The 19290-nt window shown below is 39.7% G+C and overlaps 1 protein-coding gene across 1 annotated transcript; it reads left to right on the top strand.

The window, feature by feature from the left end:
- The first annotated feature begins 130 nt into the window (after nt 1-130).
- Nucleotides 131-17969, top strand: LOC109056812. Its single transcript, XM_042716049.1, has 32 exons — nt 131-232; nt 347-517; nt 942-1147; nt 1836-1936; nt 2017-2135; nt 2937-3092; nt 3197-3411; nt 3606-3691; nt 4642-4766; nt 4840-4965; nt 5725-5918; nt 5994-6085; nt 6550-6680; nt 7023-7150; nt 7242-7362; nt 7451-7663; nt 7815-7985; nt 8062-8199; nt 10787-10836; nt 10921-11053; nt 11134-11216; nt 11667-11793; nt 11875-12065; nt 12315-12405; nt 12498-12633; nt 13269-13450; nt 14271-14426; nt 15702-15835; nt 15928-16061; nt 16823-16983; nt 17069-17360; nt 17462-17969. The coding sequence occupies exons 2-32, from the start codon at nt 506-508 to the stop codon at nt 17536-17538; spliced, it is 4281 nt and encodes a 1426-aa protein (XP_042571983.1). The 5' UTR covers nt 131-232; nt 347-505; the 3' UTR covers nt 17539-17969.
- Nucleotides 17970-19290: the final 1321 nt, after the last annotated feature.

The following is a 19290-nucleotide window of genomic DNA, read 5'->3' as shown; positions in this document are numbered from 1 at the left end:
TTCACCGAGAAGCTCATCCCTGTCCTCCCCAGTTTACCGCAGGAATGCTGCTTAAGGTCACGGCTGACATCAACTGCACCAACTAACAATGCACATTTCAAAAATGCAATGCTTTTTCTATATAGCCTGCAAACAGGGTGTCCAAAATGACACTGACTGGCTGGTTCTGAACCTTGGTCGGTTTTTCACCTATGTGCCTTATTCTGACTTGGCAGAATTCAACATCTCTAGGGTAAAACAGAATTAAAATTATTCTTGCTTCCAGAAATTCTGTGTGCAGTGATGATCTTGAATTTAGTGTGGATGTTTTCTTCCCTAACAGAAGTAACATTTTTTTACTATGCAGGAAGCCGTGTTTGGCTCTCTAACTGGTGAACAGAAGGTGGAGCGAATCTTGACACCAGGTCTGGTAGATGACGAGTCTGCTGTTAGAGAATTGTTTGGATCTATTGTAAACTCTCCAGACCAGAACCAGTTGGATGACTTTTTTAAGAATTTAATCATCATGTCTGCACAGGTGGGAATGTTTTGTGCTGACTTTGGTGTTCATATCATGTTTTGTTGTTTGTTTATTTTTATTTTTTTCACCAAATAAATGGTGTTTCAGATATTCAAAATAAATGTATTATTTAGTAGTATTCTCTACATTGACCAAGTCTATGACGATTAGCTTCATATTATAAATATGCTTTATTCTTATGACAATAACTGAGATGGCTTGAAGAACACAGATAAACGATACACTGTTGCAATCTTGTGTTTATTGTCTTCATATTTCCTCATTCAAAATGTCTATGTTCAGCTAAAGTGATAAACTGTAAACTGAATGTATTTGTCCATATAAGGGATTTCCTGGAACATCACAAGTTTTGTCTTTTCCATATTCATTTATTCAAGAGTATATGTGACGTTGTAGTGCTCTGTGCTGTTTTTTTTTTCAGAGAAACGTGTCAAGCATCAGTACTGCTGTGAGCAGCATCATTCTGAACATGACATTGATGGACCTGGCGAACAGATTTGAAACCTTCAATCCGCAGACGTTTGCTTTATGGTTCCAGATGTACATGCACATTTTCCTCCCTGGGATTGGTCCGGATAGCCTTTCTGTCATCCCCAGGACCATCAGCTGCGATTCTTACAGAGAAATGTGAGCACTGGCTGCTTTTCTATAGCAGATACCTTTCATCCACAAAAAAATCTGCATCTTATTTTTGCTAGCACTGATTTTAGGGCAGTGTTGAGCAGCTATTTTGAACCCAGGTGTGTCTTAGTCTAGTTCAGTCATCAGTGCGATGGCCAGGGTCAGTCAATCATTTCTAGGGCATTCACTTTGTCAGAATCATTACGGTGTGCATTTGCTCCTTGAAAACTCACACAATGCACAGTAATAAACAGTAAAGTCTGTTTGGACACTATGTCATCAGTTTGAATTTTGACCTTTCCAGCACACGGACTAGTGTCCATGATAAACTGCGGAATGAATGAAAGAAGCCCAGGTTATGAAACGCTACTTAATTAACTAGCCACATTAAAGCTTTTTAAATGAATATTCTTTTTAATACGCTATAATGATCATGTTATTTGATGAAGTTCAGGTTATTGTTTAGTAATGTTTGTTTGGAAAAAATGTCTCATTTTATTAAGACATTTTCCACTTTCCACGGGTTTATAAATCTGTCTCCAGATCATTACTAATATTATTTTGTGTTTATTTGATATGTGTCTGTTCTGAGTTATGCAGAGATGTAGTTTCTAAACAGCAATGTCTGGGGACCTCTGTGTTTGACAAAACGTTTGTAGTTCATCCAATCATTGATTTATTCCTGTGTTTGTAGCGTGAAAGGCTGTGATAACGTTTTCAGCAGTCTCACACCGATTCAGACAGAGTACGTCTACAGTTTCATACGAGACTATCTTTCCCATCAGCCCAGCCAAGGTAATGTGTGTGTGTGTGTGTGTGTGTGTGTGTGTGTTGGCATAAACAAGTGTTAAATAACGTGTATCTGATCTTTTCAGGAGATTCTTGTGTGTTGAGTACTAACAGTGACTCTGATTGGCTGCTGAAAAACTTTGGACGGTTCCGCTTCATTGCCAACTTTACTGACTTTATCAGCTTGAAGAGAGACTTTAATGGGGTAAGCAGAGAGACGGCAGTTTTGCGGTTATAACTCTCTCACACACACACACAGACACACAATTTTTACTACATTTTCAAATGAATACTTTATTGGCATGATTATCTTACATACAGTACAACATTGGCAAAGAATTATTGCTAAAACTAGTAATGACAAGAAGAATAAATATGCAATATAACACTTTATTTGAAGCCTTTTTTGTATAAAGCATTATAAAAGGATTCATAATGTTTATTATAATGTATTATGTGTTTTCATAAATAATTGTAACCAAAGTTAAAATGCATTGTAATGTTTGCAGATTCCTTGTTACATCTGAATTGGTTGTTTATCATGCATTTTAATGAATTACATTAATAAAGGCGTAACAATGAATAGATAAATATTCTAATGTAATATAACTGGGGTTACAGTTACTCATGAGATCATATAACGAGTGCATTATGATGTTTAATACATTAAAATAATTGTATAATATTTTTGTATATTTGGTTTACATTTTTTTATATATAATGTATTAAAATAAGAATATAACATAGAATATATTAAAATAAGATGCTGAGTAATGATTAAAATTTAGAGAAAAAAACATATATAACAAAATAGTTATATATAAAAAATTATGAAGAAAAAAAAAACAGAAAAAAAAGCCACACATGGATAGTTTTGATGACATTGATTAGTAGTTGGATTCTGAAAGATGAATTTTGCTGTAATTGCTGGGTGATTGTTCTCCTGCAGTAACATCTTCATTTGATCCGTTCTCTCTCTCAATTCTTTTCTCTGTCTCTCGGTCAGGTCGAGGCGGCAGAGTTTCTGACTGTGTCCCAGCTGGCTGAGCTTTGCTCCGACCCGTCACGTCTCAGCGGACCAGCGGATGTTCAGACTGTGATGAATGAGCTTCAAACGCAGACACTTTCCGAGTTTTTTGATGTTCTTTCTCCAAACATCCAAGTAAGTTGTGGATTTGTTCTCTGCAGCTGTGAATATCCTTAACATTTGTTTACGTCCATGTGTCCTCCTGCCTCAATCTTGTCCTGTCTTGGTCTTCCGTGCAGCTGAATGAACTGGGCTACTCTGCGGAGGTGAAGCGGGCCTTCCTGCAGACAGTGTTTGTGCGAGGCGATCTGTCATCTCCTTCAGTCAGTGATGCTGAGCTGTCAGTCTGGCTCACGGTTCGACTCAGGCCGCTGCTGTCCACTTTGAGCTCAGCAGAAGTTACGGTGTATTTTGACATCGTCAGGGCTCGAGGCTGCAGTGTCAAACAGGAGGCGTAAGAGACGTGTTTTTGTTCAGCTGTAGTGAGAAAATATTGATGCGGTTTTCAGATTATTCACTCACTCATTAAAATCAAAGTCAATTTATAGCCGTTTTTTGTGCATTGCATGGCAACAGTAAACATGGACAATAAACACAGACAGTAGCATATATGCAGAGTAAAACAATGTGTGTGTGTTTGTGACACAGCGTCAGCGTGCTGGACTCTCAAAGAACGGCTCTGGATGAAAACACACAACGTCAGATCTATAACAACATCCAACAGATACTCACAGGTGTGACACACACACACACATCCAGGTGTTTCTTCAGCTGTGGGCACAGCCAGGGTCGCTAATAGAGGGTCTTATAAAACACAATTTTACATGCTTACATGATTATTTTTCTTAAAGTCACAAACATTCTCAACGCAGCTTTATTCCCGTCACATCTAAAATAATCAGTGTTTCATTAACACTCTGTGGTGGAAATAACATTTAAATTATTTGGAATAAAATGGCGGACATCTTTGTTTTTGCTCATTTCACAGCATTCATTTTTTGCATCGTAAATACAATTAAATAAAAATTTAGATAATGACTTAATAATAATACAGCATGACCTGATCACATGCATACCGGAAAGCGTATGCCAAATGCATATATGTAAATGTACTTTCATTTTCTAGTACATGAATATATAATGTTGGTAACACTTTACAATAAGATTCCATTAGTTAATGCTTTAACTAATATTAACTTGCCATAAGCAATACATTTGTTACAGTCACGGTTAATAAAACTCTTCATTGTTAGTTCATGTCAGCTCAGGTCCATTAAATGATATTAACAGATAAAATGATTTAAATAATGTATTAGTACATATTGTTTTTAATTGCGTGATTTTGATAATGTATTAGTAAATGTTGAAATTAACAAACTACAGTTAGTAAATGTTTTAGATGTATTTTTTCATTGTTAGTTTATGTTGACTAATGTAGTGAACTAATATTAACAAACGGAATCTTATTTTAAAGTGCTGCCATAATGCCTGAGATTTAGCATATAGCGTGTCCTTCACTGACACTATTGGCAAACAAGTAAACAACATTAGAGAATTTTATTAGGGGTAAAATGTGTGCTTTTTGTTTTAAAGAACAGTACAACTTAGGCATAACCAGAGTTGTTCAATATTGTTTTTATATAAAATGGCTGGTTTGTTTGTTTGTCTATTTTTTTTCCCGCAGATGCTCCTCTTCGCTGTTATGTCAGTGGAAGTTTCTACCTCTTCCTCAAGTCTTTCTTCCTCCAGTTTGGATTTCCAGACCTCAACACTTTCCAGTCTCTGATCCCCATGGACAGGAAGCCTGAGGTACATCAGCACTCCTCTATTGCTCGACCTCTTTCCATCGCAGCCCTTCTCATCTGAGCATTTTCTCCCGCAGCTGCTGAGCTCCATCTCTACAGCCGAGCTGAGCGAGTTCCTGAACGCGCCTCAGACGCTCGGAGATGGGTCGGGACTCTGCCATCTGCTCAGTCAGTACAACCAGACCACACGCTATCTGGAGACGGTAGGTTTAGAGGACAGTCTTCAGACTCTTCTGCAGCTGTGAGCGTAAAGGCTGGAAAACACTACTTGGCTTAAAATCTGAACATATGAAAACACTAGACATCATACACTTTCAGATGGTTACAGAGGAAAAGCTGGTCATCACACACTACATGACACAACAAACAGGTTGCATGAAAAAATGTGTTTTAAATTGTCTGAAAATATCAAATGTATTTGACGTCCTCTGACTGAATGGGATCAGAGTCCGAAGCTAGAATCCATCATACACTGCACTTTCTCTGTGAAATCTGGTAACTTGAACCTGCAGACTGGCTCTGACTTTCTGCAGCTACACAAAAGTCTGGGAAGAAGCCTTATGGTGTATTCCAGCCTTTAGTCAGATCCTATTTCTGCTTCACAGTGCGATGTCGCCATTTGGGGAAAAAACACAAGGTTTCGAGATAGATTTTTTAAAAATTTAAACATCATCATATATTATGTGCGAGATGGTGCAAAAGACTGCAGCACAATAGTTAAATACGTCTGTCTAGTGTGTTTACATAGGAAAACCTGGAATGGAAACTTGCGTGCTGTGTAAAGGTAGCTGCTTATTGAGCTGCCTGATGAGTACCCTCAGTGTAGTACTTGTTTTGAGCACAAAAAGGGTGTATTTATATTGTTTTGAAGGAGGTTTAGTATTTTTCCTGGACGCTGAAGATTGCGTCTCTGCAGTTCAGAGTCCCTGTGTTAAGCTTTCGTCTCTCTGTGTGTCTGGCAGGAGCCGCTGGGGTCCGTGGGTTTGGCCCGGCAGGTGTTGTCCTGCGTCTGGCCTGGGGTTCTGAAGCTGGAGATCCAGTCTGAGGTGGATCAGTGGTTCGAGCATCGACTCGTGCGATACCTGCCTCTGCTCAGCTTACAGCTCATCAGTCCAGCACAGCTCAGCAGCGCCGCCTGTCTGCCCTACAGGAAACTGTGAGTGCTCACACATCACTAAATACCTCCACAGAGATGCCTCGCATTATACTAAGCAGTTGCCTATGTGTGTAGTGTTTCAGTTCTCGGAAACAACTACAACTTCTCCAGAACTGACTTCACCCCAGAGGATGTTTACAGCTCCATGAAGGTGTATCTCTCAAATGGTAAATATATGTACTTAGTATTTATATGTCATTTGACAAGTGCAGTCACACCGGAACATTATTATCTCCTGACCCAGAGAGGGGATAAAAATTTACAGTTTGAATAGAAATACGGATGTCTATATACAGTAAATCACCTTCTGAAGAGTTACTTAACGCTTCTGATAAAGATTGTATTGATAACATTGTTATGCCAGTGGGTGGCGACAAGTGACTGTTAAAAATGTGTTTGTCATTGAATCATTCATTCAAGAGGTTTGTTCAAAAACGCTGATTCATCCAGCAATGAACCAAGTGAAGTATTTACAAATGAATATAATGGAAAAAAAGAAAGAAAACAGAATCATGGGTGAATTGTGATCTCTGTTAAAAAAAAAAGTTATTCTCAATTTATCCAGACTTGTTGAGCTGTAGTATGTGTGTATTATTAAATTGTTTGTGCGTGTGTGTGTGTGTATATACAGGTGGCTCACCGCGCTGCTATAACGCCTCCGATCCTCAGCTAAACTCCACAAACTGGCTTGTGAGCTACATTGGCATCTTCATCAGATTCGTCAATCTGTCTGACCTCAACTCCTTCGTTTCGTCTGATCAGGTAACAAGCGTGCTACGCCTGTCCCCTGATGGAGTTTATGTTCCTTGCCACTTTTACTTTTGGCTTGATTAGTTGAGGTTTAAAAGAAACTTAATGTGACGGCACAACACTCTCGGATGAGAACTGTATAATGGCACTATTGTCTTCTGCTTTACTGCTGAAATTGGATTTGCCTCATATTTGATGATTTTGCATCACTGATTCTGTTGTTTTCCTGTTTATTTATTTGAATCTGCTTCAACACAACCTGCATTGTATAAAGTGCTATAGTAATAAATGTGACTTGACTTAAGCATCTCTGAGAAGTGTTTCCAGTAATGGCGCTCTTGTATTGTTCTATAGATTGGTGTGTTCTTGGAAAACCTGGAGAACCTTCAGCTGCTCAACGGCACCGTAACCATCCAGTCCAGCGTAGCCAACTACTACGTAACACAGCTGTACAATCAGAACCCGTCATTCAACCCCATCAGGTGTGCAGCTCGTCTGGTCAAATCACAACTAAAGCAGTGCAACTGTAATATCTGAATCTAGTCTACAGCTGCACGTGTGTTTGTGTTACAGGCTGCCAGGTCAGTTCCTGTGTGGAATCCCTTCATTTGTGTTAGAGCTTCTAGGAGAAGCAGACAGTTTGGTGCTCATCCAGCGGATCAACGTGTTCTGTAATGGAACCAAGAGTCCTGAGGTAATCAATCAATCAATCAATCAATCAATCAATCAATCAGTCAATCAATCAGTCAAGTTTCATTTGACCTGCTTCATCTTCGTTTCAGATCACCTCTGCTCTCGCAGCCAATCTCCCTTCGCTCTCCTCCTCCACCATCCAGCTGCTCGGCAGCCAGAGCGTGGGACTGACAGAGGCTCAGATAAGCTCCGCCTCCTCTGATGTCATCAAGGGCGCGCTCTCGACCCTCAGCGCCGTCGACGGCTGGAATCAGGGCCAAGCCAATGCAGTTATACAGACTCTCATCGAGTCCGACTTTCCAGTGAGTCTAAATAACGCTTCCAGCTGCATTTTTGGGAATAGGAGCTGAATATCACAAGAACAGAAAAACTATATCAAAACTGTTAACTGACGTAATATATATATTAACATTTCTGAGTAATTTAACCAGCAAACTTCGGGGTGTTTTTCAGTTGAACACCAGCTCCTCGCTGCTGTCTCTCGGGACACTCATCAAGGGTGTTCCAGCGGAAACCATCTCCAGCATTGAACCTTCAGAGCTCCTAGCCATATCCCAAAATCCCACATTCATCAGCAACATCCTCTCAGCACCAGAAATCCTGCAGCTGGTTTATGTCATGAAGGCATGTGTTTAGCCAAGTAGTGGTCACCTCTACATCTGAACCTTCTCTCAGATTCTCTCATCCTTTTCCTCCTCAGATTGTGTCTATAGACGAAACTAAAGTCATCGAGAACGTTCCGGACGTGTTGGCTGGCTCTATCCCGCGCATCTTGTTGATCCCTCAGGAGTCTGTGAACGTCACTGTCATCAACCAGAAGCAATGGACACAGGAGCAGGTGCCCACATTTCTCCTCTTCCTCTATGTTTATTTCATATGACCTATGCTTTTTATTTTACACTGTTTTAATGATGATTGAAGAGGACCATGTAAAATTCCTGAGCTCTGAACCCTCCTGCTGCATTTGTTCCTACAATAGTGTACGGGTCAAGTTGACCTCCATTGGTTTCTGTGCAGTTCACCACAAATCACCACTATTAAAAATCATGTAAAAACAGAAAACCCGGTAACACATTGCAATAATGTTGTATTTGTTAGCTATATACATTAGTTAACATGAACTAACAATGAAAAATACCTCTAAAGCTTGTGTTAAACTTAATGTCAATTTCAACATTTACTAGTATATGTGACCCTGGACCACAAAACCAGTCATAACGCTCAGTTTTTTGAAACTGAGATTTATAAATAATCTGAATAAATAATCTTTCCATTGAACAATTTGAAAATCTGGAATCTGAGGGTGTTTTCGGAGAGAATTGTAAAGCTGCATCTTTCTTTTATAAATCTGATAAAACTGAAGACCCTTCGGAGATGTGAATGATGTAAAACTACACTATAGGTACTCAAGATTAACATGAGATTGGCCGAAAATGGGATGTGTGTGTTATGTCCCGTTTAACGTAGTCAAGTCACCTTTATTTTTGTAGCGCTACAGCACAGATTTAAGCAGCAGGAAATAATGATCATGGTGCAAACTGAATCATTTCTGCTGCGGCGCAGCTCCAAGAGAAAATGGTAAAGGTCGTTGTTCAGTTGAAATCTGCTGTCTCGCTGCCTATCAGCCAATGACATAGCAGGCAGCGTTTGTTCATGATGTTAACTCATGAAACTGATACTAGACATGCTTCTGAGGCAGCTTAATGGTTCAATAATCTACAACAAAATAGAATGAGCTCTGGTGATAACTAAGCGAATATTAAATTACTTAATAATACTGATTTCTCGCTAGAAATAACTTCAGATGCCATCTTTATTTTGCTCAACCATCACGGGATATGACACACAGGATTGTGGGTATTAAGGCAGTGAAGGATACATCTGTTCTGCCTTTAAATATAGACCAGATGAAGGAATCTCAGAAGGCAGGAAGTGAAGCTTGCATTGGATTCGACGTGTCTTTATGCCTTACTACCTTGAAATGTGTCCTCCAAAGGTAGCATTTTCCAGTTTCGGGTGCAGCCGCTTGTTCAGCATTTATTCTGCTCTGGTATCAGACACGCTTGTTCAGTCTAGTCATGTTGGAAACATGCTTGTTCTTAAGTTATAGCTATATTGTTGGGAACATGCTTGTTCCAGAGCAATCCGGTCATTATTTGGAATATGCTTGTATTTTTAAGCAGTGGTTGAATTGGAAACATGTTTTTCTTAAGTTAACCTGGTGTTATTAAGAACATGTTGTTTAAGCTTTTAAGGTATTGGCAACATATTCATTCGGTCTTCTGTTAAAGGCAACATGATTTTTGGCAACATATTTGGTTTTGGTCATTGATTAAGGGCAACATGCTTGTTGCTTAAAGCTTTGAGATTTTGCTCTCAGTTTGTGTTGTGGGATATCAGCATTGTTTGTTTTGGGGGGTGTTATTGCTGCTCTCCCTGCTCTTGTCTAGCTAGGCTGCATGGATGCACAGGGAGTTCTTGCCCAGAACAGAACCATACTGCCAATCCAAACTGTATGCTAACTATCAATCATCTTTGACAATAGTGGTTCTAACAGAAATGAAGTGTTGATATTTTTACAGTAGGAAATTTACTAAATATACAAAATATCTTCATGGAACATGATCTTTACTTAATATCCTAATGATTTTTGGCATGAAAGAAAAATCCATAATTTTGACCCATACAATGTATTGTTGTCTATTGCTACAAATATAACTGTCACATATGACTGCTTTTGTGCTCCAGGGTCACATATTAAAATCAAAAGCTGTATCTGTTAATATTATTGGTAGCAAGTTAGGGGAACACATATTCACTATAAGCTAGAGTTTTCCCACGGTAAACTCCTAATTTGCTGGCTATTAATAGTTTAAAGCGTAGTTGTGTGTTGTAGGTTTAAGGGATCCAGAATATGGTTATGCAGAAAAAGGCATGAATTTTTGCTTACTAAGGACTAATAAACAGCTGATATGCTAGTATTTTGCATGCTACTAAGCAACTAGATAATAGTGTTCTTGATTATGAAGAGTTACTGTATAACTTAATCGACCTGAACATGAACCTCCAATGAACATTTGTATTGTTATTATATAAAGTTAACAAAGGTGAATAAATAGTTTACTAATTGAAGCTTACTGTTAAGTGTCTTTTGTATTGTTTTTTTGTAATTTTAAGAGAGTTGAATATATAGAATATGTGAGAAATGACTGATTTTTGACAAATTGCATGGAATCCTTTCTAGTCTTTCCAAAACTGTAGAAACTTTTGTGTGCGTGTTCACAACCCTGAATAAGAAGAAGTCCCAATATTTCAAGAGGAATTAAATAGTTTAATCAGTGTTTCAGTCAGCTTAATGTTGATGAATGTGACCCCAACTCAACAGGAGAGTTAAGAGTCTGTTTGTGATTTCTGTCGTGTCGCAGGCTGTGATGCTGTTTGGCTCCGTGGCGAGTGTCAGTGAGAACACTGAGGAGTAAGTGACACTTCTGTTCTTTCACAGACAGTACAGAGTCAGACGCAGCAGGTGTTTTATGAGTGTGTTTGTCTCCCTCTGCAGGCTGTCTGAGGAGCTTCTGCAGGGCTTCACCTGCACGTCTGTCCAGACGCTTGCCCAGCCCAAGGTCAAGCAGCTGGTCAAAGCCTGCAGACGTCGGCCAGGACGGCAGAAGGTCCAGCTGAAGGAGAGTCAGGTACATACCTTACTTACCTCCACTCAGGACTTACGTCTGCGTCTATGCGGTTTATCATTAAACTCTTTAATTGTATTCTACTGATGTGCATGTACAACTATATGAAAGATGAGACTTCGCCAAGCTTCACAGATTTACCTTCAGACATCCTGCTTTACTACAAGTGAGTACCTTGCAAATGAAAGTAAAGTTAAATTATCCAAGATAGAAAACAAACGAGTATTGCTATCATACCAAATCTCAGCTGAGCAGAAGGGCTGTTTCACTACTTCACCACACTCCCATCATTCAGATAAAATACTTAGTAGGGCAATATCTGTCATATTTACTTGTGCATGTTGTGCTCTTGGACAACAGATCCCACAAAGAGTGACAAGAATTAGAAATGGTCATTAATGAAGTACACAAATTACAATTAAAAATGACAAATTCCTAAAAATCCTCTTCTTTATGAGTGTCCTTTTATTTCATTTATGAATGTTTGACTTTAATTCTGCTTAATTCTTGATACCTAACTTCTCTTTTTCAGAATGTTTGTTTGATTTTCTTGTCATCTGTGATTCGGTTTGTCCATCTATTCGTTTGTGGTAATTTGTTAATGTTTGTCGGTTAGCTATGAGAAGGTGGAGGAGGCGAACTGCCGCTCGTATTTCAGCGCTGTGGGCACGGCAGATTACTCCGTTCTTTCCAGTGTCCTTGACAAACAGAAGACTCTGTTCAACAACGCACAGAGCTGTCTGGTGAGCAGCTCACACACACACTCACTCACGCACACAGCATTGCTACCCCAGACTCTTGTAAACATGTGTATGTTGTTGTAGGGTATTTCGGGTCAAAGGCTAAGCAGAGATCATGTGGAGGTTCTGGGTAACCTGACCTGCACTCTCGACCCCGTCTACATTCAAAACTCTGATCCAGCCATCATTGAGAGCCTGAAGAAGTGCCACGATCTGTCCGACGCTCAGATCAGCGCTGTGCAATTGCTGCTACTTTCAGGAGAAACTGTCTATGGGTGAGAAAAATCATGCAAAGAGCTCTTCATTTACAGTTCAGTCATTCAACAAACTTGAGTTGACTGTGATCATTAGAATTATTACACTGAACTGCACAGGTGATATAAAACAAACATCAGCAAACAGAAAAGGGTTTATTATGAGTGTTACTGACAATGAATTAAATGTGTTTATGAAACAGTGTTTATCACTGTAAGGCTGTCTGTTTAGTGTAAAGCGCTGTATAAATGAACTCTGTTGGATTTCAGGAACTCTTCTGCTTGGGATCAGCAGATGCTGGAGCGCCTCGACACCCTGCCGCTGTACTTCACTGACGACTTCTGGAGCCGCTTCAGCGCGGTACGGACGCTTATTCTCTCACTCGCTCCTTCCCTCATTGGTTCCAGGTGTGTCAACTGCTGCTTTATTTATGTATTGTGTGTGTGTGACAGCCTCTGAAGAGAAAGTACATGAAGGTGTTCATGCCGTTTCTGAGGACGAGAAACACGGAGAAGCCGAAACTAAAGAAACTCTTTAAAAACTGCAACGCTGAGTTAGACGCTCGAACCAGAATCGGGCGCTCTGCAGGTAAAACACACACACACACACACACACACACACACAATGACTTATAAGGATGCTAATATATTGCAAGTCATATAATTTATCATTAAGATATATTTTGTGTAATCAAATTAATAGTACATTGTATATTTAAAGAATAATAGCTGCAAGCAGCAACAATGTAGATGACCAGAGATGGATATGTTATTTCAAATAACTTTTGACCAGTATGCGATCAAAAGACTTGAAATTTAGTGAATACTTTAAGAGCACAGAAATGATAACAGGTTTCAAGTTTGGTTTTAATACATCAAATCATTGCAAAGATACAGCCAGACGTCCTGCCTGCCATCTACGTCACCAGTTTTGGTATTTAATTGGCATTTTACAGTCAAATCCAAGATTATTTAAATAAATCACTGGATAATACGTTGGAAAGGCATATGGAGCTCAGACAATCATAGGAATACACAGAGGCATGAATCTGCTGTTGATTATTGCTTCAGAAAGCCAATCAGAGTAAGAAGTAGAAAAATAACCAGGATGCTTAAACTGGGAAAAATAGTTGACATATGATGGTGAGCCTCTGTGACATAAAGAGGGAGTGTTTTATAGCTCTCACAGGATTGTTTGACTGTGTTGATGTTTGTGTCGGTCAGACTGCACCGCGGGAAACATCACGGAAGCCACGATCGCAGATGCCTCGTTCCCGTTCGGCTACACCGCGGCCCAGTTCGATGCCTGTATGAGCGCCAGGGTCCTCAGAGATAACCTGGCTGCCGTCTCGGAGAAAGTGGACGACAACGACTTCCAGGGAATCATTCTGAGCAAGCTGAAGCAGGTGAGTGAGCTGTGCTGCACAGGGTCTCCGGCGGGTCTCGGGCGGGTCGCAGTATGACGCTGATGAACGCTGATTACATTTACATTCACATTTTTGTCATTTGTCAGATGCTTTTATCCAAAGCGACTTACAAAGTAGAAGCAAACCAACGATAGAGCAACAATATACAAATGCTGTGACAAGTCTCAGTTAGTCTAGCACAGTGCAAGGATTTAGGATAAATAAATTAGACCGAATAGAATAGTATAGAATAGGTAAGTGCTAGTATTAGTTTGTCAGGTGCGGGTGAAAAAGATGTGTCTTTAGATGTTTTTTGAAAATGGCTAAAGAGCTGCTCAGATAGAGATAGGCAGGTTGTTCCAGCAGCTGGGAACAGTCCAGGAAGAGGTCCATGAGAGTGATTGTGTGGCTTTTTGGGATGAACCACAAGGCGTCGTTCACTTGAAGAACGCAAGCTTCTGGAGGACACGTAGGTCTGAACTAGTGAGTTTAGGTATATCGGTGCAGCGCCAGTGGTCGTCTTGTAGGCAAACATCTGTACCTTGAATGTGATGTGAGCGGCTGCTGGCTGGCAGTGCAAGCTGATGAAGAGAGGTGTGACATGGGCTTACATCGGCTCATTGAAGACCACTCTGGCTGCTGCATTCTGGATCAGTTGCAGAGGTTTGATAGTACATGCAGGAAGGCCCGCCAGGAGAGCATTACAATAGTCCAGTCTGGAGAGAACAAGAGCTTGGACAAGAAGTTGTGCGGCTAATGATGACGTGTAGATGGGGAAGAGAAGTGGTCCAAGCACTGAGCCTTAGACGCTGTGTTCCAGGTGTATCCGGCCGGACTCTCCGACAGCACGCTGCAGCTGCTTGCGTCTGTCTCACGGCAAGCCACGGTCGACGAGATCAGGACCTGGAGCATCACCAGCATCGACACGCTGACCGCACTGATGGACTCAAACAACGGAGAATGGAACAAAGACAAGGTGTGTGTTTTTCTGAGACTAAAACTACCTTAACTACATGAATTCCCTGCTGAGAAAAACTGCTAAAAGCTAAGCTGGTTGTCTGATCATAGCTGGTCAGCAGGCTGGTTTTAGAGACCAGCCAACCAGCTTAGGCTGTTTTTTGTTGTTGTTGTTGTTTTTCTTTTCAGCAGGGTTAACATGAACTAACAATGAAAAATACTTATACAGTGTTTATTAACGTTAGTTCACATTACTCTCAACATTTACTAAGACATTATCAAAATTAAAAGTTGTATTTATTAACAGTTGTTGATGCACTGTGAACTAACACGAACAATGAACAATTTTATTAACTAACTCCCTTCCCCCTGATATTCGTAACAGTGATTGCCTAATGACTTTCAAAACACGTCTTAAGACATATCTTTTTATACAGGCTTTATTATAATGTTTTATTGAGTCTTTACTGCACTTTATCTGTATTTGTTGTGTGTTTTTATTGTGTAGTGATTTGTATTTATTTTTTATGTGTTTGCTTGTGAGGTGACCTTAGGTGTTTTGAAAGGCGCCATTTAATAAAATGCATTATTATTATTGTTATTATTATCACCAACAAAGGTTAATGATTGCTGCAAAACATATTGCAGTAACACTTTATTTTAAGGTGTCCTTGTTACACGTTACATGTACTTACTATTATAATAAAAATAAATCATTCATAATTACATGCAAGTAACCCTAAGCCAAACCATAATCCTAACCCTAACCATATAGTAAGTACATGGAGTTAATTAATATTACTCATTACTTAAATGTATAATTACACTGTAACAAGGACACCTTAAAATAAAGTATAACCCATATTGCTTATGTTAACTAATGCACAAACTACTGTCAACAAATGAGACCTTATTGTAGCGTGCTATACTTTACCATAAGATTTCATTTGTTAATATTAGGTAACTATATTAGGTAATTAACTACAATTGTTTAATGCTTTGGAATGTTTTTTTCGTGTTCATGTTAGTTTCTACATTCTGCTAAATGCATAAATTTTAATTATTTAATGAACCTGAGCTAATGTGAACTAACAATGAACATTTGTATTTTTATGAACTAATTGTTAGTGTTAGTCATCACATGAGCTAACTATATTAACTATTGTGAAGAGTTGTTGTAAATGTTATTTTGTCCTTCATTTTGTTAGACATTACAGTGAACTTAATATATGAAATGTTAGAAGTGGTGAGCGGAGCTAGATAACCTCTCTCTCTCTGTGTGTGTGTGTTGTAGAGTAAGGAGGTGATCCTCAGGTATCTGAGTGTGGCCGGTCACACTTTAGGCACTAATGAGCTGAACGTCATCGGCTCGAACATCTGCGCACTGAACATCTTAACACTTCAGAGCATTACAGCACGAGCCCTGAGGTACTACACACACTCAAACCCTCGCTCACACACTCGTTTACAAGCTCAATTAATTCAGTCAATCATTCATGTCTCTCTCTCCTCGTGTGCAGCAATGCAGAAGTTCTGGATCTGTCCTCGTGCTCCTATGAGCAGAAATCAGTTCTGTACAGCACTGCCAAATCCTCGTTCAGTGCTCAACGCAGCAACAGCCCGATTTACTTCCACCTCATCAGCCCTTACCTTGGTAAAACACACACATACACACAGAGATATCTTATATACTCAGAGGGTTTCTACAGAAGTGATGTTTGCTAAAGTTATCTCTCAGCTCTTACCCACCCTTAACCTGTTAACTGTCAGTCCCACTTTTTATGCATTGACCTGAAAATGACATTTCCAACTTAAACTGTCATAAATCTTACATTATTTGGAGCACAGACTTAAGGCTTTACTTTTAAAAATGCAAGACTTTACATATACTGCACTACATTTTACATTTATTTTACAAAACACGTGTAAAACCTAAAGCTGCTAGAAATTCAAAGCTACAAAACTAAAGATGTGTTCCGAATTTGAGGTTGATATCTTTAAAATTAGCTTTCAGTAAAACTTCAATATCGTGCAGTACCAAACCTTTCCACTAGGGTCCAGTGCTGAGCCATTTCAGAAAAAACTCATAGCCCTATATGAACTGGGCAATCTGAACCATACATTTCAGTTTTTATAATAATATGGCGATATTTGATTTTAATTCAACCTCAAACAACATAAAGATCATGCAGAAAACAGCCAGATGTGTGTTATAGTTTGCATTGAGACATGATGCATCATAAATGGAGAATCTGTATTTTTAGACATTATTTTAACCATTTTTAGACAGAAAACAAGAATGGATATCATCCTTTGCAGTATTACATTAAACCTAACCAAAGGATCTATCGAGGTTTGCATGATGCATTGCTTTTTCATAATAAAATGTGTGTGTGTGTCTGTGTGTGTGTGTAGGTGGTGCTCCGGTTGAGGACGTGAGGGCTTTGGCCTCTTCTAACATCACTATGGACATCAGCACCTTCAGAAGCCTCAGCATACCTGTAGTGACGGTAACGCGCTCTCACTCTCTCTCTCTCTCTCTCTCTCTCTCTCACACACACACACACACACACACACACACACACACACACACACTCTCTGTGTTTTTATTTTTTCTTTCTCTCTCTCTCTCTCTCACACACACACACACGTTCCTCTCAGTGTGGATATGAGTGTGACTGTATGCCGGTTGTTTTTCTGATGGGTTCAGCCGTGGCCGATCTGAAGGTGTTTGAGAATGACTCTGTGGTTCAGGCCTGGATCTCCTCACAGCCGCAGTCTCAGTTAGACACGCTGAACATGGGTCTGCATGGAGGCCGAGCCGACCCGAGCACATCCGCACCCATCACCGTCCAAAACAACAACAGCAGCACCGCTAACAGCAGCGGCACAGGCAGCGGCACGCAGTCAACGGCTCCCGGCCAATCAGCTGCAGCGACTGTCACTGTACAGGGTAAAGCCACACCCACTCTGTCTGATCCACTGAGATTCATCATCAGACCCGTGTGTGATCAGCCGAGCACTAATGAGTGTGTGTGTGTGTGTGTGTTTCAGGATCTGCATCAGCTCTTCGTCTCGGTCCAGGCCTGTGGCTCGTTGTGTCCTGTGTGTGGCTTCTGACCGTCACATGATACATGATACAACTTCCATAATCAAAAATCTATGAAATCATCATCAGAAATCAGTTAGATTAACACAAGTGCTCCATTGGATCAATAATGTTACATCACAAATGAATCAGAGCAATATTAAATAGAATATCAGTACATTTATAGTAATATTAGTTGATTTTTGTGTCTCCCTTGTGTCTTTATAGTCATATTTGTTCTGAAGTTATTTTTAATTTAATTTGTGATGATTGTATAACCTGTGAACTTATTTAAAACATAAGTCTAGTCTAATGAAAATATTTACCTGACGAAAATGAAGGAAATCACAATTTTGTTAAATTAATATGATAGAATAGCAAATTATTTTGTGCCTTAGTAGAATATTATTTTCACATTCACTGTTACTGTAAAATCATTTTTTTGTCTTCAATAAAATCTTCATCTGCATCTTATGATTCCTGATAAGTGTGAGTAAATTACCAAAATACATATGCTAACTCACAGATCTGTGTGTGTGTGTGTGTGTGTGTGTGTGTTTGTTTGCACCTACTTAACCATATTTTGTGGACAAAAAAGTATATATATATCAAGTGTCAAGCCACTCTTGAACAACAGACAGCGTCAGAAGCGTCTCGCTTCAAAAAGGACTGGACTGCTGCTGAGTGGTCCAAAGTTATGTTCTCTGATGAAAGTAAATTTTGCATTTCCTTTGGATATCAGGGTCCCAGAGTCTGGAGGAAGATAGGAGAGGCACACAATCCATGTTGCTTGAGGTCCAGTGTAAAGTTTCCACAGTCAGTGATTTCCTTTGGATATCAGGGTCCCAGAGTCTGGAGGTCCACTGTGTTTTCTGAGGTCCAAAGTCAACACAGCCGTATACCAGGAAGTTTTAGAGCACTTCATGCTTCCTGCTGCTGACCAACTTTATGGAGATGCAGGTTTCATTTTCCAACAGGACTTGGCACCTGCACACAGTGCCAAAGCTTCCAGTACCTGGTTTAAGGACCATGGTATCCCTGTTCTTAATTGGCCAGCAAACTCACCTGACCTTAACCCCATAGAAAATCTATGGGGTATTGTGAAGAGGAAGATGTGATATGCCAGACCCAAGAATGCAGAAGAGCTGAAGGCCACTATAAGAGCAACCTGGGCTCTCATAACACCTGAGCAGTGCCACAGACTGATCGACTCCATGCCACGCCGCATTGCTGCAGTAATTCAGGCAAAAGGAGCCCCAACTAAGTATTGAGTGCTGTACATGCTCATACTTTTCATCTTCATACTTTTCAGTTGGCCAAGATTTCTAAAAATCCTTTCTTTGTATTGGTCTTAAGTAATATTATAATTTTCTGAGATACTGAATTTGGGATTTTCCTTAGTTGTCAGTTATAATCATCAAAATTAAATAATGGGTTAACTGTTGATGACAAAGTTGTGTCTTTAGTATGCTATAATGAAGAAATATGTGTTAAAGCATGTACATGGACTATTCAGTAACAAAGTGTGTTGGGCTGGTGAAGTTGGTCAAATCATCCATTTGAAGCTGGGGCATCTTCTTAGGTGGAGTAATGTACAGTATTAATTCAGTATAGAAAGAAAGAAAGAAAGTAAAAGAAGTTGGTATTAAATGTATTTGACATCACTTTAAATCAGTGGTTCCCAAGTGTTTCAGTCCACACAAGTCCTCCTCGTTCTCCATGTGTGAGCTCAGCTCGGTCAAACAAGACTCCTCACAGTGTGCTTCACCGCTGGCTGATCAGGGCTAAACATTCA

The sequence above is a fragment of the Cyprinus carpio genome, chromosome B1, assembly GCF_018340385.1.
Source record: "Cyprinus carpio isolate SPL01 chromosome B1, ASM1834038v1, whole genome shotgun sequence".
Classification (NCBI taxonomy): domain Eukaryota; kingdom Metazoa; phylum Chordata; class Actinopteri; order Cypriniformes; family Cyprinidae; genus Cyprinus; species Cyprinus carpio.
This window is presented reverse-complemented; position numbering and strand designations above follow the sequence as displayed.

Bases quoted from the DNA above. Each gene is read 5' to 3' on its own strand.
- LOC109056812 (XM_042716049.1), top strand. The intron at 2,136-2,936 runs GTAAGCAGAGAG...TCTCTCGGTCAG, and splicing joins TGAAGAGAGACTTTAATGGG to GTCGAGGCGGCAGAGTTTCT. The intron at 17,361-17,461 runs GTAAAGCCACAC...TGTGTGTTTCAG, and splicing joins AGCGACTGTCACTGTACAGG to GATCTGCATCAGCTCTTCGT.